The 24,659-nt window shown below is 39.2% G+C and overlaps 3 protein-coding genes across 3 annotated transcripts; 1 reads left to right on the top strand and 2 right to left on the bottom strand.

Annotated features, from left to right (window-relative positions):
- Positions 1-658: 658 nt before the first annotated feature.
- Positions 659-2,036, bottom strand: LOC138047356 (uncharacterized). The gene has a single exon (XM_068894174.1). The coding sequence runs from the start codon at positions 1,894-1,896 to the stop codon at positions 793-795; it is 1,104 nt and encodes a 367-aa protein (XP_068750275.1). The 5' UTR covers positions 1,897-2,036; the 3' UTR covers positions 659-792.
- A 7-nt stretch (positions 2,037-2,043) lies between these two features.
- On the bottom strand, positions 2,044-21,821 carry LOC138047355 (RING-type E3 ubiquitin-protein ligase PPIL2-like). The gene is made up of 25 exons (XM_068894173.1): positions 21,703-21,821; positions 21,578-21,627; positions 20,866-20,914; positions 18,748-18,810; positions 18,108-18,159; positions 16,526-16,577; positions 15,460-15,551; positions 14,755-14,844; positions 14,572-14,647; positions 13,303-13,403; positions 12,790-12,837; positions 11,661-11,736; positions 11,208-11,255; positions 9,736-9,794; positions 9,152-9,212; positions 7,433-7,461; positions 7,304-7,337; positions 6,708-6,770; positions 6,249-6,303; positions 5,605-5,661; positions 5,330-5,399; positions 5,144-5,206; positions 4,983-5,027; positions 4,176-4,279; positions 2,044-2,706 (listed from the first exon to the last, which is right to left on the bottom strand). Exons 1-25 carry the CDS (start codon positions 21,732-21,734, stop codon positions 2,619-2,621), a joined length of 1,557 nt encoding a protein of 518 aa, XP_068750274.1. The 5' UTR covers positions 21,735-21,821; the 3' UTR covers positions 2,044-2,618.
- LOC138047359 (uncharacterized) lies at positions 9,702-24,566 on the top strand. The gene is made up of 3 exons (XM_068894177.1): positions 9,702-9,705; positions 21,886-21,959; positions 23,617-24,566. Exons 2-3 carry the CDS (start codon positions 21,894-21,896, stop codon positions 23,809-23,811), a joined length of 261 nt encoding a protein of 86 aa, XP_068750278.1. The 5' UTR covers positions 9,702-9,705; positions 21,886-21,893; the 3' UTR covers positions 23,812-24,566.
- The last annotated feature ends 93 nt before the right edge of the window (positions 24,567-24,659 follow it).

Genomic DNA, 24,659 nt, shown 5'->3' on the forward strand with positions numbered 1-24,659 from the left:
TATGATTTTGTCGCATGAGGCAAGCTCACGACAGGCCTATGACATGACTTTACGATTGTCGCAGCGTTTTAAAACATGTTTTAAAATGCTACGACATTTTTGCAGACGTACACAACAATCGTAAATCATGTTGTGGGCCTATTGTAAGCCGTTGTCGCATGCGACAAAATCACACCGTGTAAATCGGCCCTTAAAGGGAGACATAATGATTATTTTTTTGTGTACCTAGAGGTTGTTAACCATAGATTCACATGCACCCTCTATTGACAAATATAATCTTTAAGTCTGGCTCTCAGGAGGGAAGAGGTTAAATATTTAGATTCCTATGCAGTGACTCTGTACAAATTTTTGGCAGATACCAATCTATCATTTTGACATCAACATAAAATAACATTGTCCCTGCGAACATTTCAATAACATTTCATATGTAACTAGCTTTTGATTATTTCTCAGATATTTGAACAAAATGTAGTTGGGAGACTTTTTTCCTTCTGTAAATTTGTAATTAATTATTTTGAAAAACCATTCACATGCATAATTTCTCACACAAACACACGCACACATTACAGCTGAATGTTGTTAATAATAATTATTAAATAGTCGTATTGGTCATTGCATGTATTAAATAAAAATTCTTTGTCATGGTGCAATTATTTTCAATTTTGAACTATTATTTATTCATTACCCTCTCAAATACTGTCCCACAAGGGTGAGAATGGTTCAGTATTGGCAACTTCTTTCTCCTCCTTCAAATTCCCTACCTCGACCAAACTAAAGCAAACTACAAGTCATTTAATCAATTTTCTCGTTATCATCTAGCTTTTTATTTGACGATGTGCATCTGGTATCAGATTCTCCATATGCAACTTTCTTGAGTGGCTCCTCGTCTGTTACCTCGCAACTGCCTTCCTTCCTCTCTCCCACCTTATCATGTATTCTCTTTCTTGGTGAAGCACAACCATACAAAGCTTGTTTACTGATCTCCATGGCATCTAACAATTCAGCCACGAACTCAGCTAGCTCGACAGTGAGTTCTTGCCATAGTTCTTTATCAAATTCAAAACAAGATTCTTTATTCTCTCCTCTCAACCTTTCTAACAAGATTCCTCTGGGTTTGTTTCGAATGAACAAATAGGTTTGCAGCTGAATATAATCATATTCGGGGCACATGAATCGATTCTTTCTATTCTTTACTTCAATGATGCTGTCTTCCGTCTCAGCATCTACTTTACCGCATACGCTCCATTTAACACCTTCGTGTTCCATTTCTCTGTAGAAAAGCTCTTGTAGAATGGGTTGTTCTATCTCAATGCCTTTCGCTTTCCTAAAGTCGTTAACAGCCTTGCTTTCCAGTCTTGTTCCACGATCCTTTGTAATTTTAGATTCCACTGCTTCAACAACTTCTTTCTTTTCGACTTTAGCCTTGTCACAAATCTCTTTGACAACCGAAGCCACCGGTTTAATTTCGTTTTCGACCAGTGTTTCTACCTGCACAGCGATTTCGTCTACGACTCGGGCAGTGACCAAAACTCGTTCTTCTTTGCTGCTTTGAAATAGCCTAACTTTCAAAAATGACAAAATCTGCCGGTAGAGACCTCTCAAGGAGAAGTCACAAATGACTTTTCTCAGCACGGAAGCGAAATCAACCAAGTCGACTCCCTCTTTTAGCGCAGGAAACTGGATTGTCAACTCCTCGCATTCGGTCAGGATACAAACAAGGTCACTTTTGAATTGCAGTGCATGGGCAAAACAAAACGATTGCTGATGCGATCGCAGCCAAACTTTACGAAATGTTTCTTCTTGAGACAAATACCTATGTCTTCCAACTGCACTTGCTAATTCACTGGCAAAAATCACAATATTTCGGCTCGGATGAGTCGTAAGCCTACTCGCCATGTTGTTGTCATCCGTTAGCAATCGAATTCCCGCTTTTATTCCGCGAAAGCGCTCTCTACCAAGCGGGGAGGGGTAACAAATTCTTGTAAAGTTAATTTTTCGTTTTCTTTCCCTAAAGGAAAGCTAAATCGAAACTTTTTCTCAATAAAAAGTAAAATGTATTGATGGACTTTATTTTTTCCCTTTCTATCTCTTACCCTACTGCTACTTGCATTTACCGTGGTTTCTTGAAACCTACCCTACCTCCGCGAGGGAATTTTGTACAAGATTAAAAATTTTACTTCCGCCCAGGCAAGTTTGGGCATGTTTGCTACAAATTGTACACGTTGCAGAAATTAAAATTCTGGTATACAATTATTAGTTTACAGGATTATACAGTCGACGAAGGTTTTTTCACGATTCTACACCCCATATCAGTAAGATATTGTTGCCATCAAGATCTTGACCATGTTCGCTGAATCCTACGTCACACTTGAACACGCAACAAAAAATGTCCTGTTGGTGAAAGGACTTTGTGCCTGCTATCCGTTTTAAATACGTAGTATTAGTTGATTGAGGGCAAAAATACGGTAAACAAAACATGTAGAAAGAAAATAAATTCAAATTTTCACAAAATCAGCAGTCATCGGGATCCTGTGAACTGTAACTTTTGGACCATGGGCGGCGGAGAAGTGTAGACTTGAGGATCTGTCTGTCACAATAAATGATTTTTCTGCACTGCATCACCACGAACTGAAGTCTTTAAACCCACCGGAAGTTTTCATCTTCTTCTTAGTTGTAAGCGGTTCGAGTTCAGCGGCATCAGCATTCCTGACAAATATTAAAAACATAATATATAGATAGGTAGCTGATTGTTTTTTGACTCGTGGCCCGGGTACCTGGCGGGGTATTTTTACTATATAGGATTATTTAAACACGCGGGAGTAAATCGATGGTTGCTTCGTTGTTTTGGCCGGGAGTGGAAATCCCAAACATGCACGAAGAATTTGGGCACTGCGTTGGGAGATAAGCGCGGTGGTAAGTTCCAAGAATATTACAAGGATTCCAAACAAATCTCTTGATTGCATCATGGGTAATCAGGGCAACATGGCTGGAAATTCAAAGCAAAATATACTGTACATGACTCTACTTTATAGACTTTCGCCTTCATAAACCAAGCAAATAAGTTCATGTTCACAACTGAGATGAACTAGACTTGGTATCCGTTCTTTGGAATTCCTAAATATTGCTTTTTTAGTCTCCATACAATCTCTGTAATTTTGTGCCTTTGGAATTACAGGAAATTTATGGCAGAAACTCTTTTGAATAAAATAATTTCTACTATAGCCATTCTCCCCAAATTTATTTTGCTGCACCCTTGAGCGCATATCTTCTGTTCTGCAAAAAAAAAACCTAAAATGGCATATCATGAATACTTTTCATCGTTTTGAACTTCCTCACAAACCTTTGAATTTCTCTTCATCTTGCCCTGATTACCCATGATGCACTCAAGAGCGTGAACTCGTCTATTCAACGCTTTCTCGATGGTTTGTTTGATTCTACAATTCTACAAATTTGATTGACAGGTTATCTCCTCTTGGCCAATCCGAATTTCCCGTCCGCTGGTGGAAGGACTATTTGAAATACCCCAGAATTTTCAAAATTGCTAGTCCCCATACCTGCGTCAGAGCGAATCGACGAAGGGCTAACGCTCGAAACGTCAGCTTTTAGAATCTCTGTACGGTGGCCAATTTACATTATCAACTCCGTTAATAAAACCAAATTTTTGTATACTACTTCTCCACCGACGCAGCACCACAGTTTCTTTAGAAACTACCCCTTTCATTCCTCTGTCCACTTCTACATATTCCAGTGCTCGGCAAAGTCCCTTTTTTCACTTATGGCTGTTTCATACACCACAAGCCTTTTTAGAGACATCATCGCCAAGCCACTCAGTCTGCTGGAGTCGCGGTCCACTCGCGCCACAACCATCGTACTCGCGAGTGTTTAAAAAATTCTGCGATAAAATAACCCGCCAGCTACGCAGGCTAACATTTGACTCGTGGAATACAAACTGACGGCTAACATTTCTAAACACCCATAAATACACACTTTAACACAGGGACTTTTGCTCGACGGATTATATTGAAAATTGCGTGTCCTACAAACTTAAAAAGCAAAGGAAAAATTTGCTAACATAGACCAAAGACCGTAAAATCTAACGCTGAAGTCTCTATAAATTTATTTACGAGGGAAGTTGATCCTATCCATCACAGTTACATCGTTTTCCACTTAAATACCTTGAAGCTGGTTTTTGTGGAATGTATTTTCCCACTCCTGACCGATAAACCTTTGGTGCGACAACTGGTGCAGCGGCAGCTTTCTTCTTCCTAGCAGCTTCCTCCTGTGTATAAAACGAAAGAGAGTCAGTTCTCTCTAAAGGTCATGTCAAACTGGAAACAGAGGTGCATGCAACTTCAAGGAAATTTACTCAAAGGAAGAAAACGGCTAAAGAGGATGCCAGTTCTCCAGTACTTTTCGTACAACGAAGAGCGTAGTAGCAAACACAAGATGAATAGAAGGACAAGTTCTTTTTATTGCGCTTACATTTTCCCTCGTCCCCAGGCTCCGCTTTTCTTTTGGTCAGCATTAAGAACACGGACTCTGGCCACTTCCAATTGATGCGACCTCGTAGTGAAGGTCCGTTTTTGTAACCATTGACAACCACTGTTGTTTCAAATTTCTGAGCGTGCGTAGACGAGCTGGAAGTCCGTGATTTGCAGACTTCCCTTCTTGAAAGTGACCACAGTCCGTGTTTCTTGGTGCTGACCAAAAGAAAAGCGGACTCTGGGGACGAGATCGAGGTCTGCATCTTCTATTCCACACTTCCTCTGAGCGTGCGTCTGTGACTGGCTTAAGATGAACGAAGATGAACGTCCTCGCATAAAGACGCAGACCATTTAATTTTTGAAGTGGGGGGTGGTGTTGGTGGCGAGTGGAGGTTAGCAATCACCAAAAAGAAAATTCAAAGTCCGAGTTGTGCATCTCACAATGGTATAAAAAAATCATTTTAGAGAGCTATGAGAAAACTTGAGAAAATTACAAACCTGTTGCTTTTGTTCTTCTTCCTTTTTCTCTCTTTCCTCTTTGAGCTGAAATCATCGGACCTTTAGTCAGTCTCTATCAACGTCAAAACTTTTACTTACGGATGTCTGCCGTAAAGCAATTGAGACAAAGTTCTGAAGCAACTATACAATAATGTACTCACGACCGCATCCACTTCTTCAAACGGATTCACAAACACGATGGCTTTGATCAGCTTTATAACTTCCTGATTAAAAGACGGAGAAGGAAAAATAATAAGAAGTATAACGTGAAGAAGACGTTCACGATTAATGGTAAATACAGGAACTAGGATCTCTAATTCCGTGGTGTTTTGAGATTGCAGGTGTACCTTCGGTCGATCTTTTTCGTCTACTTCGACTCGTTCCATAGAATTTAACGTTTCGTGTCCACCAACAAGCCTTTTGAAAAAAGACAGAGACAAGGATAGAGTACATGATGTAGTACTCGAACATATAAAGAAGCAGGGACCAGGCATCGGGGGGACTGAGGGGGGAGGGGGGAGGGGAGAGGGAGAGGTAGGGGGCGATTTTACAGGGTAAGGAAATGCCTTTCACCATTCAGTTGCGATCAGAGAAAGTGATCATAAGCGAGGAGGAATCTTACCTGCCAAATACCGAATGCTTTTCATCTAAATGACGACAAGAACGGTACGTAATGAAGCTGCAAGGAAACGAAGACCACAATGAATGACAGAACTAGTGACTAAAGTCAAGACGAGGGTGACTGATTGACTCAACCGCGGGGAAAGCTCAAACAAAAGCGACAGATGCTAAAAAGCAAAGGAGAAATTTAAGATTAAAACTCAGAGATATCGCGAAGTTGTGGAGCGCCGTTTTGCCTGACTCTATGTCATCATTATCAAGCCAATTAAATTACTAAATCGATGAGATGTAGGTTCAGGTAAAATAAAATCAATCTATTGTCAAGTAAAGAGTTTGGCACGGATGGGATTTGATTGACAAAGTCACATATTGACGTCCAGTGCACACAAAAGTTAAATAAGTATGTCTGAAAACTGTTTACGAAGAAAAGAAAATTTAAAATGCGTTTTCTTTCTAAGACATTTAAAATGGTTTTCACCAGGTGCCAATTTAGCACAAATCAGAAACACAAATCAACTTTCCTGCATCTAACACAGAAGCAAGTCTCGGCTTTAGTTCCATGTGATTATGCTAAACATAGCTTAGATACATCGTTGGGTTGGATGGGACGTACACTGTAGTAAAACATTAATACTATTTACTTACAACTGCGATTTATTTGTGTTTGGTCCTGAGTTTGCCATACTTAGAATTCCCCTGCCTAAAACAGAAACCAACTGATCGTAACGTTATAATAGAACCGGCTGGAAGTAAAATACAGCTAGAACAACCAAAACGCTTGTTTAATCTATGATCGAAATCCATATTCGTTGCTAGTGCATGTATCCAAACAAAATTGTTAGTTACGATATGTATGGCCTACGTGTGGTAGCACCCGAAAAGGGCCTGTGTTTTAGGCATAAGGATTAACAGCTAACGACGAAGAACCCTATAATGAAGACGTCTTTTAGAAACTGTTTTGGAGTTATCTAGTACCGTGACAAAAAAAAAAAGAAGAAAAAGAAGGCTAGATGGTGCTACCAACAGACTCATGTCTGCAGTGTAGTTTTGCAGTGTAATGCAGTTTAATACGCGTCCATAGACAGAAAAAGGCTCCAACGTCACCTTGATGAATAAGATTTGGCTTGAACTCATCCCTAAATGGCTCGCCCCAAGCTGATTCGCCTCCTATAAAAGGAGAGTACCAACATAAGCCCCATGTCACGAATTTCTAACAGTATTGGAACAATGCTATGTTTATGGGAATTCATCATACATATCATACATCTTTATTTACCCTGGGATTTTAGAGTAGCTTGGTGTAGCTAATATCTCCGAGCATTTACCCTCCCAACCATGATACAACACAGAAGACAGACCACAACACCGGGAAATACCAGCCCTGCTCTTTGCGACAAGAGTGCGGGTTCTTTTACGTCCCGCAGGATTGTGAACATTGAAGGGTTGTGAGACGGTACCTCCGGCTTATCGTCCTTATCCGAGAAGACTAGAGAGTCTAACCATTTGCAGATGTAATTACAAAGGCAGCACTTTCTCCTCAGTTATTTAAAGACCCTGAGTGTTGGTCCGGCCGGAGTTGAACTCACGACCTCCCGCGTGACAGCCCGGTGCTCAACCAACTGAGCAACCGGTGCACCGGTGAATTCAACACAGATGCAATAGTCACTGAAAGCTCTCCAACAATCTGCATTGCATCCTACCTCTCCCTGTTCCTGTGGGATCCCCACCTTGAATCTAATGGCAAAAAAAGGATACCGACAGTTGTACATCATGCAATCCTAAGCAACATCACATGCTTATTTTAAATAAATAGAACCCAAGACATTTACCATGAAATTTCTGATGGATCTGTGAAAAACTAAGAGAAACAAAATGACCATTAGACAATGAATCTATTGGTTGTGAGAAAAAGACACAATTTGTTGGGCAGACGGTGTAGGGAAAATAGTACTCAGTTCAAATAAACAAAACAGGAAACTAGGGAGAAGGGTTGGGCGGCTGTGATGATAGCACTCGCCTCCCACCAATGTGGCCTGGGCTCGATTCCCGGAACCGGCGTCATATATGGGTTTTCCGAAGGGAGGGGGGGATGTGTTAGCACTACGATCTTCCTTATCCTAAGTGACACCCTCTATACTTAGGGGGTTGCATCTATTAAGTAGAATGTCCCAATTCAACTGCCGAAATCAACCCAAACCCTTTACCAATGCTCACCTTAAGGATCTCGGTAAAGGAAAATGAGCTGTCCGCGGTAAAACGAAATTGTCGCTCCGCTATTTTTTGTATAAGGTCAAACTATGTATCATATTAAAGCTAATAGATTGAATTATTTGAATAAAGTTTTAGTTTTTCGGCATTTAACATAGCCTTTTAGTTTTGAGGCCTCACACTCAGAACAACCGAGTCTGCTGCAGAAGCTCCTGCCCCTTCACTTTATTGCGAAAATAACCGCACTTTGTTGTATCTTAGTCACAGATGAATGCGCTCCAATACCGTGTGAGGAATTTTTGATATGTAAAGAATTGAAGGAAATATTACGCACCAAAGTCGAAACTTTAATCTCACACTTAATTTGGGCAGAAAAAATGCCAGAAAATCAGTCTCCGAAGACAAACGAAAAAATCCCTCATACGGTATTTGGGGTAGTACAATCATCCATTAGAATTGAAAATTTGTAAACGATATCTTAAAACCCGTCGGGACAGGAGGTCCGAGAAGTTGTAATTTTGGCGTCCAAATAAACCCCTAGAAAATCGAGCTTGAGATTTCGCGTGCAGTTCACGGTCTGCTGAACAACTTCGCCCATCAATGTTTGGGCACGCCCTAAGGTAGCAGATCGCGCGTGCAGTCTGTCAATTGGCACCCTATCCTTTCACGCGTGATTGACATCATACGTCAATCATTTTTTGCGCGCAGATTATGGCGGGAAACAAAGAAAAGCGATTTTAGCGGTTTTTAAATTAATTTTTCCGAATTTTTTTTCGGAAAAATATACTTCACAGCCCACCGATTCAAGATTTGTAAAAACAAAAATTTGAGCGGGACGCCCAAATTTACCTTTACCGAGGCCGTAAGCCTATAAATTAGGCTTGAAACGGAGTTAAGGTTTAAGGTTGCCCATAGCTAAGGCTTTGGGTTTTTCCCTGCAGCCTGCCCCGTTTTCAGTTAGCAGTTATTCCAGGTAGCCACCACCTTCTGTACTATTGTGTTAGTTAACTTTTTAGCATCAATATCGTAACGATCTTCAGATGGGCTTAAAAACAGGCTCTCTAACCTAGCCTGAATTTCAGCCACCCTCCACTCTTCCCCGAGTGACTTGGCCAGCGGAAGAGGCGGCTGAAACTTACCCCTGGTCTGACAAATCGGTTGACAATGCACAAAGCAAGGTGGACTTCAATTTAGGAACATTAAAGACTAATCCAGCCAATGGTTGAGCTGGATTTTAATATGGCATCCTGAAAACGTCGCCATGTTGTCGCCTTCTCAGAGTCATACAATTACAAGCAAATTTTGAAATTATCAGCAAAGGAAAGTGGCAAAAAACTTACTTGTGTTATCATAGTATCCAGCGGCACAGAGCTTTATAAAATTCTCACATGTTTTAGTGACCTAAAGCGAGAAAATATTATTCTTATTCAACTCAGCCAAGCATCATTCGGGCCACTGATACCCATTTGTACATCAGGGTGGAGAGAGACAGAGAGGAGAAAGTTATGACTAAGGAAACAATACAGTGACTGAGCTAGAACTCACACCAGTGACCCTGGGGTCGAGAGTCCAGCACCCTAACCACAACACTACTGTGCCTCAATGTGTCATGCTGGTTGCAACCCTGCAATAGACTAACATCCCGTCCAGAAGGGAGTAGCAATGTTCTCAGTCATTATTTTTATGCCACTTGAAACCTTAATAAGCTCTGACTATGTGAGCCTAAGCAGCTTATGACTGCTTCCTCTTGTCTCTTTTTTTCCAGGATTTAAGGATCATTCAAAATTTACCTTTAGTCTACATTTTACCATTAACTTTCAACTGCGATGCACTTTCATCATCTATGACGCTAGAAACAAATATTGGAATATTTCTAACTATTGCATAGACACTGGAAAGAGAAACAACTTCTGAGTAAACTCACCATTTCGCAATGAAGCTCCAAGTTTAAATCCCCGTGACTGGTTTGCAATCGAACATAGCCTAAGCAAAAATGAATTGTGCAGGATCACAACGACTGCAAGAATAAATGCTTCTTAACTACTAACCGAGTTTGAAGTCCACACTGTAAGTTACGGACCAAGCTTTTTCAGTTAATTTATGACCCAGGCACGAAGTGCAAGGGCCACAAATCAACAGGAAAAACGAAGATTCGTAACAAGGTTAGAAAGATATTTATTATATTTCTGATGTAATCAGGCGAGTGGGAAAGGAAACTAGTTGAAGTCAAGCAGAAGTTTCACCTGCAACAAAGATTGCTGCATCAAAATCCAAAAAACGAATAACTCTTAGCTTCTTGGCTTTTTCAAATAGTTGCTCGTAAGATTGAAACAGTTTCAAAAGTTTATGTAACATAAACGACGGAAAAAACTTGCTAGAGTATGCTTCATCACAATTTCAAATTTATTGGGCCTTTCAGCAGGACCTACTGAATACGACCCGCTAATTCAGCCAATCACAGCGCGCGTACTATCTGAGAGATATAATTAACAATTAGACCTGTAGCCCGCAAGGGCCAAAGCCGAATGGGCTATTGACCTGTGGCCCTTGAGGTCGAAGGGTCTAATTGTTTTAGTATCACCCAACTAGTCGGACAGAAAAGGCAATAATAAAGTTAGCCAGTGCAAGTTGAAGAAATATTTATTTGGGAATAAAATGAATGAAAGCGTCACACTTTCCGCAACTCGAGGACTATTACTAATAGTCCTCTAGTAGTGTAGCCAATCAAAATGCAGGATTTGCATTAGTCCACTAGTTGGGTGATACTAATAAATAGATGTTATTGAACTCGTGTGAGTTCCACAGGGCTCGGTTCGCTCCCTAAACTTGCAAAACAGGAACTCGACCAATATTTTTCCAGTAAGGACCAAACAAGCTAGTCCAATGAGGTTTTTAAATTATATTGGCTCATTTGCGCAGGGTTTCCTATTCCTTGAGTCTCCTTCTTCTGTTTCTCTTTTGGTACTGTACTTGCCTCTTCACCTGCTTCTGTTAACACTGAGTTTTGGAAAGTAAAATTTGTACTGAAATTCTGACATGACTAAATAATGCCAGAAAATGGAAACAGAAAATGGGAACAGTTTGGCAACCAGTCCATCTTAGCAGTACGTATTGCGAAATTCTGGTCGCTCAGAGAAGCAATAAGAATCATCCTTTTCATCTCAGACCAGTTTGCCTACAGTACACGTTTGCAATAAATATTATCATTGATAACCAACTACACTTAAGTGTTGTAATTTGAATAATTAATCTCTTTTGTCAAAAACAGAAATCTGCCAGTGATGAGAACCACCAACATTTCCCCCCAAATTCAACCACCTGCTTTCCAAAACTATACACACTTTCCAGAAGACTTTCCGACTACCTGTCCAGTCTGAAGTGAGTTGAAAATCATACCTTTCTTTTTAACTTCTCTGTATCTCACAGTATCTTGATCAATGATAGCTGAAAAAAAAAAAAGAGAGCAGAAACAGTCATCCCTTTTAAGGGTAATAGATGAAAAGGAAAAAAGGAACTCTGTATACTGGAATAAGTTACTATTTAAGAGTCCCTCTGCAGCTATACTCTATACACAGACATAATTAATGATCAAGAATCCCAATGATTAGAGTGAAAATGTGACCTCTTATGTGAAAACGTACGTACACTAACAGCTTTTCTGGCTTGAACGGAATTCCATTCAAAATCTGTGTTCTGTTTGTGGATCCAAAATAATTTAAATCCACGCACACAGATGTCCCAAGCTGTGAAAATGACTTTGTTCCACCCATAGTAGAACCCAGAGTAGAACGGAAAGAAAACAGCTGACATGACAGGATGTTGAATATATTATTGGACAGGTGTAAATACCTGCCTCTTGCTGAGTGACAGGGACCTGAGCTGTTGATGTAAAAGAACTAGCCACAGCGCCAGTGGAATAATGGGCCTGTCAGGATAAAAAAAAAATCATCATGGTTTGATTTGATTACAGTAATTCTTATTGAATTCTGTGATAAGCACATTAGTACAGAACGCATGCGTATTCGTAAAATACGCATTAAGGAAAAAATAAGAAAAAAAAAAAAAAAACAAAAAACTCTCTTTGGGGTCCCTCGTCCTACTTTCGATACTATGCATCAGAGAAAAGAACAGCACTTTAAATAGCTCCAATAACTACATGTAAGTTCTCCAGGCCAACTGCTCATTGTGACCATAAAATGACAGGATCATTAAAGTTGAGGCAGAATGATGAGGACACAATAATTTCCAGTTAAACTGTATTTTAAAATCCCTGGGTTTTGGTACTCTGGGATTGAAACCTAAAACCTTCTGGCCTCGGTTCTTCAAAAGGTGGATAATGCTATACACTGGATAAATCACTATCTAGCAGATAAACAACAGCTAAAACAATTGAGTTATCCAGTGGATAGTACTACCCACCCTTTGCACAACTGGGCCCTGGAGAGTACGTAGTTTGGAGCACCATTTTAAACCACCATCACGACCACCATCATGGTCGCCATGGGTTGACAATTTTACACGTCTGGCTCTACAACAGTCAAAATTCACTCTGATGAAGGGCTAATGCTCCAAATGTCAGCTCACACATCATTCTCACCATGTTTAATTTACCTTAGAGTGAGTTTCACTCGAGTATCGTAAAACCAAAACCAAAGTAATTACTTTGGCCAATCAACTGGATGGAGACAATCCAGTAAACCAATCAAAAGGCAAGGTACATGTAATAATTATTACACATAGCCGACACAAAAGGCGGGAAAATGTGCACGGCCAAGCCATGATTGGTTTTGGTTTCACTTCTCATTGGTTGAGAAAGTGGCGCAAGAACTTTGAACCAATCACTGAGTTAAGTAACGCAAAACCAAAGCAATTCGCTAATTACTTTTGACAATCAATTGAAAACCGCTCTAATCAACTCATTTCATAAAACCAAATTTTGGCATCTCACTGTCCCCTACAATGGTCACAGGCAACTTACAGCATTTCTTTCTGTGAGTGATTCACCCTTTTCTGTTGTCTTTCTTTCCTGTAAAACAACATGAACGTATCACTTAATGAAGGGGATATTTTTTATACTGGTTAACCCATCAACTCTTCAGGCATCCCAGGATGCCCCCAGTTGATAAGTAAAATGGTCTGGCGTTGGACAGCGGAAAATCTGTTAAGTGTCACTCCCAGAGGTCAATGGGTTAAGCAATGATGGGTAAGGTAAAAAAAGATAATTCGAGATTGGGTTCTGACTAGGGAAAGAATTTTCAAATCGTCTTCAACAAAAGAAACATTTTTTTTTTGCAACTGATTTCTCATTCTTACTAAGAAAAAAATGGCTTGCAATGTACTGTCTTTTGATATAAAGTCCAGATTAGCAGTAGCAAGCGCTAGTGGCGATTATCTTGATTAAAGATAAGGTAACATATATTGTGATTTTGGTCAAAAAATGCAAGGCAAAGAGTGACAGTGAAAACTACAAATTTGTATCAGTAAGACTTACAGGTTCTTTATACGTTTTCTCCAGTTCACTTAGAATACCAAGTGTGTCTTTGTTGGCTCTGTTCAAATAGTACTTCGGGTCCTTTTTAGCTTTCTCATCCTCTAAACAAACAAGGCACACACGTTTTAATCAGAGAAACCACTTGTAGCTGGAATAAATGCCACTGGGCATGCAACATCTTGAAGTAAACATAAATTATGTTATTTGCTGGCCTAGGTCAGTCTGTATTGGGAAAAACTCTGCCAGAGGTCTTGAGCATGCAGTCAAGGGCCATACTCAAGACTGAGGGCACAGTTTTTCCCAACACAGACTGACCTAGGCCAGCAAATAACATGTTTTTTTTTTCTACAGGATTGCTGTGAAAGGGCCTAAAATGTATGTTACGTGACTGAAATTGACGTTAACCGAAGAGGAGCGCACAGCTTGAAATAAGTTGAGTAATGAGCTTTAAATCAAAGCAAGTCACACTTTCACATTTACATTTTACGTTGTTTATGACACTTTTACGCTGTTACAAAATGCCTGAAAAGTTGCTTAGGTTGGAATATTTGGAGTGGCCCATACTTGGGGTCCAGATGGGAAAATCTGGACCATTGGTCCTGAGCATGCATGATTAGCCAATCAGATTCAAGGATTTAGGATTCTGTACCTCTGAGAAGCTAGAGAAAAAATACTAAGGTATTTTACATAGCTCTTACTATTATGGCCCACATTTTGCCCATTAGATTTATGGCCCAAGTGTGAAGTGCACAGGCCATAAATCAAATGGAAAAAAACAAGGGTCTGTAAATTATGGACTGAGAAAACGAGGCTAGTAACATATTCATTACATCTCTGAGGTCATCAGGCACGCAGGAAAGGAAATTAGTTGAAGTCAAGCAGAAGGTTAAACTGCCACAAAGATTGCTGTGTCAAAATTTGAAAAAAGAAATCTTCTTGGCTCTTTAAAAATAATTGCTTGGAAGATTTAAACAGTTTTACAAGTTTATGAAACAGAAATGGTATGATAAACTTGCCAGAGAATGTTTTATTGAAATTTCAAGTTTGGAGGGCCGTACTGTAGAATACGGCCCGCTAATTTAGCCAATCACATCACATGTACTATCTGAGAGATATAATAATGTTGCTTGTTCAACTTTGATGATCCATCTAACTTTCAATTTAAATTATGTTGTGTTGCTTTGCTTTTATTATCATATCATAATGATCATAATAATATTATTAATTGCTTACAAAGTAGTTAAAACTAGTCATTAGTCTCACACTGACCTTCATTGACAACTTTTAGATCGTTCTTTAGGTGATGAAAATTGGCTAGGTTAAACTTATCCAGACACGTTGGATCCTGCACAAGGAAGACATAAATGTGTACAGTAGAAACACCAAATAAATGGCACAAACAGCTCTTACATGTACAACACCGTAAAAAAATAAAAACTGACAAGCACTCACCTGTATTGTGATTAAGTCTTTCCTTGTAAATGGTTCATCTGTCAAGAGGTCCTTGAAATTTTTTGCTTTCAGGTTTAATTGCTCTACTGCCTATCATGAGAAGCAGCAACAACAAATTAATGATCTTGCGCAAGTACTGTTCTGAAGGGAAAGCAATGGTAACCTACGCAAATGAACTAACAGAGGAAAGGAAAGGAAAGGAACTTAAGTGTCTAGTCGTTCTAGCGCTGGAGCTTTAATTGGGCACACTGTAAACTGAAATTAACAATGAACACAAATCAAGTCAAATGTTGGTTTTTGAGGAGAGGGGAAACCAGAGTACCCCTGGGAATTGAACCCGCGCCACAATGGTGGGAGGCAAGTTATGTCACCACTGTGCCATCCCAGCACCCCCGGCATGGTGACGGGAAAAAATTCCAAGAGTCCCTGAATCCCCATGACAAATTCATGTCTTTAACCACTGAGTTATTTGTTACTGAAAAATCAATAATAACATTTAAGACCTGAAAGTTTGCTGTCTTTGTTGTTTAGATTCATTTCTGAATCAATATTAGGGACCTACATGAGCAATCAACAGTAAATCAAAAATAATTTAAGTATTTCATTGAAGACATTCCTGTAATCAGGATACAATAATCATTCATTGACTCAATAAAAATGTGTCTTGAACAATTATACAGTCATCAAACAGCACTTTACACTAACTTCATAAGAGAAGACATTTCCAGTGGGTTTAACAGCAACAATGTGAGAGTTGTTATTGAAGACTTTAAAGGTTACTGGACAGTGATACTGGTCTGTATGAAAAAAAAAAAACAGACACAAAGATCACTCTATATACCTCTTACTAACCAAGTTTGAGGTCCGTACTGTAAGAGATTGGACCAGAAAACAGGGCCGTCCAAAAACACGCTGGAGGGATGATCTCATCAGAGAGCTTGGATCTGCATGGTCGAGATTGGCTAAGGACAGATATCAATGGGATCATTCCAGAGAGGGGTTCCTCCATCAGGAGCGAACTTAGCTCTGTTAATGATGATGATGATGACTGTAAGTTACGGACCAAGTTTTTTCCCTTTCACTTATGGTCCAAGCGCGAAGAGCGGGGGCCATAAATCAACATAATGATCTTGAAGCCTTTAACTTTGGTTAAGAGCTGAGGATTTTTCAGTTTAAAGATTAATTCCTTATTTGGATGTAACGTAGCTTGCGCATTTTCCTGGGTGTGCAAGATCGACCTTGTTTTTGTACATATTTGGGCATTAAATTGGTGTTCGAAAATCCCCTTTGTTCCAAGAAAAAGAGTTGCAAGTTACATGCTTAAAGGTCACCTGCTTCTGGTTTAACATATCTCCACATTTTTCACCAAATACTCTCATACTAGTTATCTCAAGTCTGAGTCGTGTCAAGTGACATGGATGTTTACAAGAATAAACTGCATTTATTTTGATTTGACTGACCAGAACTAGAAACTAACAAGCAAATTCACAAATAAATAAATAAAATTAATGACTGGAATAAACCAAACAAAAATCCAAAGTTACGCCCAAAAAAAAAGATCTACCAAAAAGATCTGCCAAATGTAAAAGATGGACAAAGTTCCTTCAATCTGAAAGTCCCTTAGGACAAGAAATACTTGCGCTGCCAACACTAGTTCATTGTCTCTCAACTATGACTGTTGAAATTATTACATTTGTTGCATAATCATATGCCCATAAACTCGGGCCTAGAAGATCTTTGTTACTGATTTGTCCCCCTAAAAGAAACTTACCTTCAGCATTTTTATGAAAATTTAGTTTTGTGAGCTCTTTGGCCTGAAGAGGCTAAAAATGGAAATAAACAATAATGATAATAATAACAATAATGACAATTATTATTCATTCAAAATATTTCCCCGTTTCTGATTGGTTAAAACCACACGCATAATTCACCATAACCCGCTGCTGTTCACCAAATTTGGAAAGAAACTTCGTCATATTGAATCAATGACGTCAAAAGTGCAGCCCGCTGCAGATTATTGAACCGATGACGTCAAAATGATGTCAAAAGTGCAGCCCGCTGCAAATTATTGAACCGTTGACTGAAAAAAGCTGGCGACACAATTAATCTAATTGAATGAAAAGCAGAATGTATATTTGCTCGATCTGATCAATAGTGATCAATAGTTATCAATTCACAAAAAAGTTTAAAGCTCCGAAATAGTACAACGTCAAGGGCTGTTTCTCTGTTAAGCAAAGACAAAAACAATGCTGTAATCATTAATTATTTTGATAAATAGTCCTCACATAAAAAGCAACCTCTCTTGTAACTAACAACAATATCAGTTTTTTTTATGATTCAAGAGGTAAGTACATTGTAGACAGAGAGAGCAACACAACAGACTTAATACACTGAATTAATAATTCAAATCAGAGGAGTAATCAGAATTTATAGTGCTCATCCCACTGGGTTCTAGTAACATCACAAGGTTTGTGACTTACAGCGCTGTAAGCTAGGACTGGTTTTACTATAGCAATAGAGCAGTTTTCAATTGAGTGTCGTAAAACCAAAACCAAAGTAATTACTTTTGCCAATCAAAAAGGTCGGAGGCAATCCAGTTAACCAATCAAAACTCGAAGTAATTACACGTAGCCGACACAAAGCCCGGGAAAATGTGCACGCGCAAGCGACGATTGGTTTTTGTTTCACTTTTGATTGGTTGAGAAAGTGGCGCGAGAGCTTTGAACCAATCACTGAGTGAAGTAATCATAAACCAAAGTAATTCACTAATTACTTTCGACACTCAATTGAAAACCACTCTACAGTACTGTCAATAGCTTCAATCTTCTGGAGTGGGCAGAACTTTGGCTTTGTAATTCTTGTTAGTTGTGGCTATTAGTTAATTAAATATAAATAAATATTGCTAGTGTGAATCACTCTTACTTGCAGTCGAGGACTGAATTGCGAAGGGCGCGGCTCACGACATCGGACTGAAAGCATACAAAGGCGCCTCTGGCTGCCGCTATACAGTCCATGTTTGATGTCGGAGCACAGCACCACAGCTAGATGTTAATTAGCTGTGAGTCGATTTTGATGAGGGAGGAAAACCGGAGTACCTGGAGAAAAACCCTCGAGTCAGGTTGAGATAGACTGAAACTCAGCCCACATGCTGGCTGAGGCCTGAATTGAACCCCCGCTCGCAGTGCTGAGAGGCCGGATAGATAACCACCAAGCCACCCTATAGATAGAGGACCACTAAGCCACCCTGGTAGTTGTGGCTAATAAGTGACTTTAATGCAGTTGCATGTATCACAAATTATTCCTCAGACCCAATACAAAATTCAGTATATGTTGCCCAACACAATAATAAATACCTCTCCTGTTGCTGGATTTTTCCCATACTTTTTAAGATAAGGTACAATATTCCTGATGATGGGAAAACATAAAATTGTATGAGATGAAATAAATTTGCAAAAAGTTTCAATTACGATAATTATGCTCTAAAACTAGAAAAATTTTAATGTGGCATAAAAATTAATTATTATTTATCTATCATACATAATTGCTCAAAATTATGAAGCACATTGAGGAAACAAGATCAGGGTACATTTTTAGTTGTCACTGTACAAAAGTGTACAAATATATATTAGCAACAGTAAAAGTAAAGTCTTCTTACGAGCCTAGAAGGCCCATCAGGCTGGCGCTTATCTCCGGTTTCTGTAGCATGAAGCGACTAGGAGTATTTCTACTCCCCCCTGGATGGGATGCCAGTCCATCGCAGGGTTACCCCCAGCATTAAATTCGCCGGTACCCATTTATACACCTGGGTGGAGAGAGGCACCGTAGGAGTAAAGTGCCTTGCCCAAGAACACAACACAATGTACCCGGCCAGGACCCGAACCCGGACCACTCGATCCGGAGTCAAGCACACTAACTATGAGGCCACCTCGCATCCCACATTAGCAACAGTGGACAATATAATAAAATAAAAGAGAGAAATTTTAATGCACTTACAACAAATCAAATATGATGCCTTCTTTGGTGCAGAGTGGGTGTTCAAATGGTTGCATGGACAGGCTGTGAAATAAACCAGGGAAGTGAAAAAAAGCAAACTCTATAACAGCCGAGTTTCAAGTTCAAGTTTCAGGTTTATTATTAGGTCAATATCGAATCAATACAAAACAACGCTAGCCCGCAAATAGCTAAAGCTAATCTAGGCAGATGGCGAGTAGGAATGTTTACAAAGTAAATCTAAGTGTGAGTATTACATAAGTAAAGAGATAATTAAACATAAATATGTATGCACATTGAATAGTTGGTATTACAGACTAATAATAAATAAATAAATAAAGAAAATAAGTAAATAAATAAAATAGAATAGAAATTGCAGTTAGATAAATCTACTTTTGGCAATTATTTTGAAATGTGATGATTAGTGAAGGTGTACCAACATAATCATCCTCTTCCATTAAAACTTGTAAAAGTCGATTATGTATAATTAATATTATTACGTTGAAACAAGACAGAGCAGTGGAACAACACATAAAAGTGATGTAGGAGGGAATGGCATTGCACAACAAAACAACAGACAGGTAACACTATTTCACTGCCAGGCAATGAGGGGGCAGGGATGGCGCAGTGGTGAGAGCACTCGCCTCGCAACCAATGTGGCACCGGGTTCGATTACCAGATCAGGCGTCATAATTATGTGGGTTGAGTTTGTTGGTTCTCTACTCCGATCCAAGAGGTTTTTCTCCAAGTACTCAGGTTTTCTCCTCTCCTCAAAAACCGAAAATGATTTGATATGTATTAATTTGACCCACAACCCCACAAGCTATTCAGCTTTAAAGATTATCATGTGAAAATAAAGTTCTATATTATTATTATTATTATTATTATTATTATTAGTAGTAGTAGTAGAAGTAGTAGTAGTAGTAGTAGTAGTAGTAGTAGTAGTAGTAGTATTGACATCATTATTCTCATTTTCTTATGCTTTTACTGTATCAGGCATTATTCAAATAAATAATTAAGAAGATTGGATTGCCTGTGATCTAACTAATGATACTCATCAACCAGGGGATTATAATAGTTATTATTTACTGAATAAAGGTGATACTGAGTAATTGCATCGTGTCTATAAGACAGGCAACAAATGCAAGGAATCGTTGATGTACATGTATACATGTACTTGTAATAATATTACTTCGATATAATTTATTCTATAGATCATCTTCAGACTGAGGTGAAATACAGGTTGCAGAAATTTAAATACTGTGAGATGGTACATCAGCATAAGCACGTGAAAATACAAAACAAAGAACGAAACTGTCAAGAGAATAGGCCTAGTTCTCTACTGGCTTTTAAACCATTGTTCAAAGATGGTGCTGAATGCTTGATATGGTAAACTTCTTCATATAATAATAGATTCCAATTATCATCGCGGCCTATTATGTTTGTGTTACCACACACGGTTTGGGTCATGAGAAATTCTTTGTTCACTGTATTTCACCTCAGTCTGAAGATGATATAGCATTATATTGAAATATTACAAGTATCAACGATTCCTTCCATTTGTTGCCTGTCTTATAAGACACGATGCAGTTACTAGGTATCACCTTTATTCTATACCTACGAAAACTACCGGTATCAGCAGGTAATGGGTGTTATTATTTACCCATTCTTGAAAAACTTTTTTCCTCTTCCCACCAACCACCTCTAGGTCTTTGAGAATGTCTAAAATACATGTCCCCACTATATTAGCCAATCATCTGCAGTTAGTATCAGAGAAAAATAACTATTACAGTAAGTCACACATAAGGCACTGGGGCTCAAACAGCCACACAGTTAACTTCAGAGCCCATTGCAAGGTTACCCTCATCAGAATGTTACATGTACCAGAGCCAATTTTATAGACCTAGGTAAAGAGATGTAGTGTGGAGCAAAGGTTCTCGTCCAAGGAAACAACACAGTGACAGAACCAGATCCCAAATCGACAGGCGTATAAATAGGTGTCCAGAGCACCCATCATTATGTCACAGTGCCTCTGCAGTTACATGTAGCATGTGAGATATGTATGTTGAAAGGTACATGTAAGATCATTTAATCAAGGGGGAATTAATTGCGGCATTGTACCTGCAACAGTGGAATGGTAATCTCCTAAAGCTTGCTTTCTCAGGGATATCTGAGTAATTAAAAAGTAGAAGATCTATTACACACAATAATTAGCTTCAACTTGCTATGCCTATTCCACATACCATGTGATGCAAAAAGCATAAAAAAATTGAGAGCTACAATATACATGTACACAGGTTCTAATGCTTCACTGGTAGTAAAAAAACACGACCCAGACAAAGGGGTGTTTTTGTTACGGTTAACATAATATGGCTACGAATGTCGTGGGTAGAGGATACTAAAGGTAGCTCAGATAACTGTTTTATAATTAGTTACAAAGCTTGTGTAGCATTGCATGGGACATTCCATTTATAATTCACCCCCCTTCCTCTGGATGATTAGATTCCTACTGGTCGGATTTTTGTCGGAACCCTTTGAACAAAACCTTTCCTACCCCTTCACTTTTTTGTCAGTGCCTTGGAAAAAGATTCCTACCAATGGAATTCTGATGGACTTCATCCATAGGGGAAGGGGGGGGGGGAAAGGGGGGTCGGATTATAAATGGAATGTCCCCATGTCGATGAGGAGCTGTCTTGATTCAACGCAAGAACTTTTATTGACCGCTCTAAGGCTATCTGAGATAAGACAGCTAACCCATCGTTAGTGAGAACTTAAGACAGGGCACCGGGATATAAAATATATTGAAGACCATACACTGCAAATTATTACTGACCGGTTTTCTTGCCACCCCATTCTTCCTTCCATTCTTTGTTAGTCAAATACCTTAAAGCACACCAAAAAACACTTTATATTTCCATCAAACCGAAAATGAGTAGCTAAATGGTGAATGTAACGTACAATTTGTCTTTCTGGTGTTGTTTCTTTCCCATTTTCTCCAACTTCACATGTCACAATCCGTCACAATCTTGTCACAGCTGAAAAATACACGACCCCAGTAACTAAAACCAGCGGAAACTAAAAACACTAGTTATGTTGTCATTTACGCCTACATGAAAATCATTCCTTACCTACACATTGCGTACAGGAAGATGAGTCAGTACACAGCTGAATATGTCCACGAAAAGCTGAAAAAGGAGTTGGATCCAATTCATTTGGTAAGATCGACTGTCTTGAAAAGTAATAGATCGTTTACTTATCATTTGATTTTCATAACCGCGGGTATAGGTGTAACACAAATGAATAGTCTACAATAGTAAAACTGATTTTTCAAAGGAAAGATAGCATTCATTTTCTCTTTGTGTGCCTCGGTTATCAAGTATTTTCCTTTTTCCTTTGTAATATTCAAAGCCGTTGATTTTTGTACGGATTGGGAGGGAACAGATGTTATATGCTACACAAATCTTATAGCGATGTTTCTCGTGACGTCACCCATTGTTATTAATGAGCCAATCAGAACCTAATTGGCTTTTGAAACACTGGCTTTTTTTGTTCCGTGGTTGGCAATTTTGAATATCAAAAGAAATATGACGCCAATGTTTGTAAACAAAAAATATCGCTCTAAACAATTGATGTAACCTTCACTGCCTTGGTCGGGTGGACTTGGCGGGAGGGGGGCTGGGTAGAGATATCCTTTGTCTTCTTCAAAGTGTTTTTGAAGGATCAGCACCCTTCAAATAACCAAATTCCTGACAGCAGTTTTATTTTTGTGGTCTGACATTCACTCAGAAGACTTCAGCTAATCCAGCCAGACCTAATAATGGCAGAGATAGACCATAACACAGGGAATTCTATGCCCTACTCTTCACAAACTGTGTGTGGGTTCTTTAAAATCTCACATTGTTAAGGGTTGTCTGACAGGGCCTATGGTTTATATCCCTTATCCAAGAAGACTTGAAAGCCCAGCTACATGCATTCCTATTATTTCAAAACCGTCAACGGTTTGCTCAATTGGTGGATCATCAGATTAAAACTCCGGCCAGACCAACCCTCAGGGTCTTGAAAGAAGTGCGGAGAAAGTGCTGCCTTTGTAACGATGTCTGCAAATGGATGGACTCTCTTGTCGTCTTGGATAATGACAATAAACTGTAGGCCCCATCTCCCAATCCTTCACACTGACAATTCGCAAAGAGCAGGGCATGGAGTTCTGGTTGTTGTGGTCTGTCCTCTGTGGTATGTCATGGTTGGGAGAGTAAACGAAGTCAAGGACTCTGTGTCCTATTGTTGAGTCGCCATGGGCATTGTCCCTTTATGTATAAAAGGAAAGGAAAGGAACTGGAGTACCCAGAGAAAAACCTCTCGGTGCTCTGTAGAGAACTGACAAATTCAACCCACATTATCATATGCCAAGTCTGGGAATCGAACCCGGGCCACATTGGTGGGAGGTAAGTGCTCTCACCACTGTGCCATTCCTGGGCCCTGTTTCTCGAAAGTCCCGAGAACTTTTTGGGCCCGAAAAGCCTGGCTCAGTCGTCAAACTGCAATATGCTTATTTTGAAAAGCTGATCCTTTAACATGTTTTTAATGTAAGAAAAACTAAGAGGATTGCAAAGTTTGGTGGCTTGGAACATGTATCGGTGTTGCGAAGATATAAAGGGAAATGTGGCACCCGAAATAGGCCCGAAAACTTTCAAGACTTTTGAGAAACAGGCCACTGCACCTCAAAGTGAATAAGGGAAATGAATCAACTACTTTTTGTCTCTTGTTAAGGTCCCTAAATCGACAGACTCTACTGACTCGCCTAAATGTCCTCTCTGGCAATCATAAGAATATTATTGTAACAGTAGCAACAACATTTTTTCTCCTCTATACTAGGAAGTTGTTGATTTCTCAGATGGCTGTGGTGCTAAGTTCTCTGTAGTCATTGTCTCTGACAAATTCGAAGGGAAGCCACTTCTGGCACAGCACAGAATGGTGAATGATTGCTTAGTAGAGGAAATGAAAACAATCCACGCTTTAACTATTAAGACAATGAAGCCTGCACAGTGGGAAAAACAGAATGCAACATAATGTAGAATGGAAGATAAATGGAATTGGTTTCCACATGGCTCAATGTTGCTGGATCTTACAACGAAACTCACTGCCAACATGGTTATGAGAATTGGTTGAATGGAACAATGATTGGTGCTTGCTCTGTAAATCATGCCAGACTTTCACTATTTTATTTAAACCAATAATGTATGCGATTAGGTTTTCCTTAATTTTCCTCATTGATGTCCGTTATCTTTCACCCTGCGAGCAGAGCCTTCTGTCTTTTTCTTCCAAAAAAGGCTCTGCTAGCAGGGTGGTTATCTTTTCGAGAAACTCACGAAACCTGTCACTCCAAACCAAACCAATACACCTTCTTCTGACAAGTACTTTACATTCAGAACCATTTCTGAATTTTTGATGTGACTTTTCGAGTCAAAGGTATAGCATATATATCCCTCTTTGTCTCTCTCTGGGATAGATATATGTATAGGAGATGTCTTGAATTAAGAAAATTTCATCGCATGCAATGAAGAAAATTTAACTTGAAACCAGTATAGGGAAAAGCGGTTATGGTGCATTTAGATTGTAGATCACACGGTCCATCAAGAAAGGGACGTTAGGGGAAGCTATGACTAAAAGCAACTTGTAAAAGTTTACAATGTACGTTGCAGTGACTGTGACATATTTATAACCATTTTTGTTTGTTTATTTGCTTGCTTGTTTGTTTCGACCTCTTTTTTAAACCATCCTAATTTTGAATTGATAATTAAATGACAGGACGCTGCTAATAATAATGAACGTTATTCAAGTGTCAAGTTTATTTAGCACTGGGGCGCTAATTGCGGGCGCTGTACAGAAATCAACTCATATGTTGGTTTTTGAGCTGA

Source organism: Montipora capricornis, chromosome 4 (assembly GCF_036669925.1).
Source record: "Montipora capricornis isolate CH-2021 chromosome 4, ASM3666992v2, whole genome shotgun sequence".
Classification (NCBI taxonomy): Eukaryota; Metazoa; Cnidaria; class Anthozoa; order Scleractinia; family Acroporidae; genus Montipora; species Montipora capricornis.

Bases quoted from the DNA above. Each gene is read 5' to 3' on its own strand.
- LOC138047356 (XM_068894174.1), bottom strand. From the start codon at position 1,896: ATGGCGAGTAGGCTTACGACTCATCCGAGCCGAAATATTGTGATTTTT.
- LOC138047355 (XM_068894173.1), bottom strand. From the start codon at position 21,734: ATGGGAAAGAAACAACACCAGAAAGACAAATT. The intron at 12,838-13,302 runs GTAAGTCTTACT...GTTGTTTTACAG, and splicing joins AGAAAACGTATAAAGAACCT to GAAAGAAAGACAACAGAAAA. The intron at 7,338-7,432 runs GTAAATGTCTTG...TTTTGCCATTAG, and splicing joins GATCCATCAGAAATTTCATG to ATTCAAGGTGGGGATCCCAC.
- LOC138047359 (XM_068894177.1), top strand. From the start codon at position 21,894: ATGAGTCAGTACACAGCTGAATATGTCCACGAAAAGCTGAAAAAGGAG. The intron at 21,960-23,616 runs GTAAGATCGACT...CCTCTATACTAG, and splicing joins AGTTGGATCCAATTCATTTG to GAAGTTGTTGATTTCTCAGA.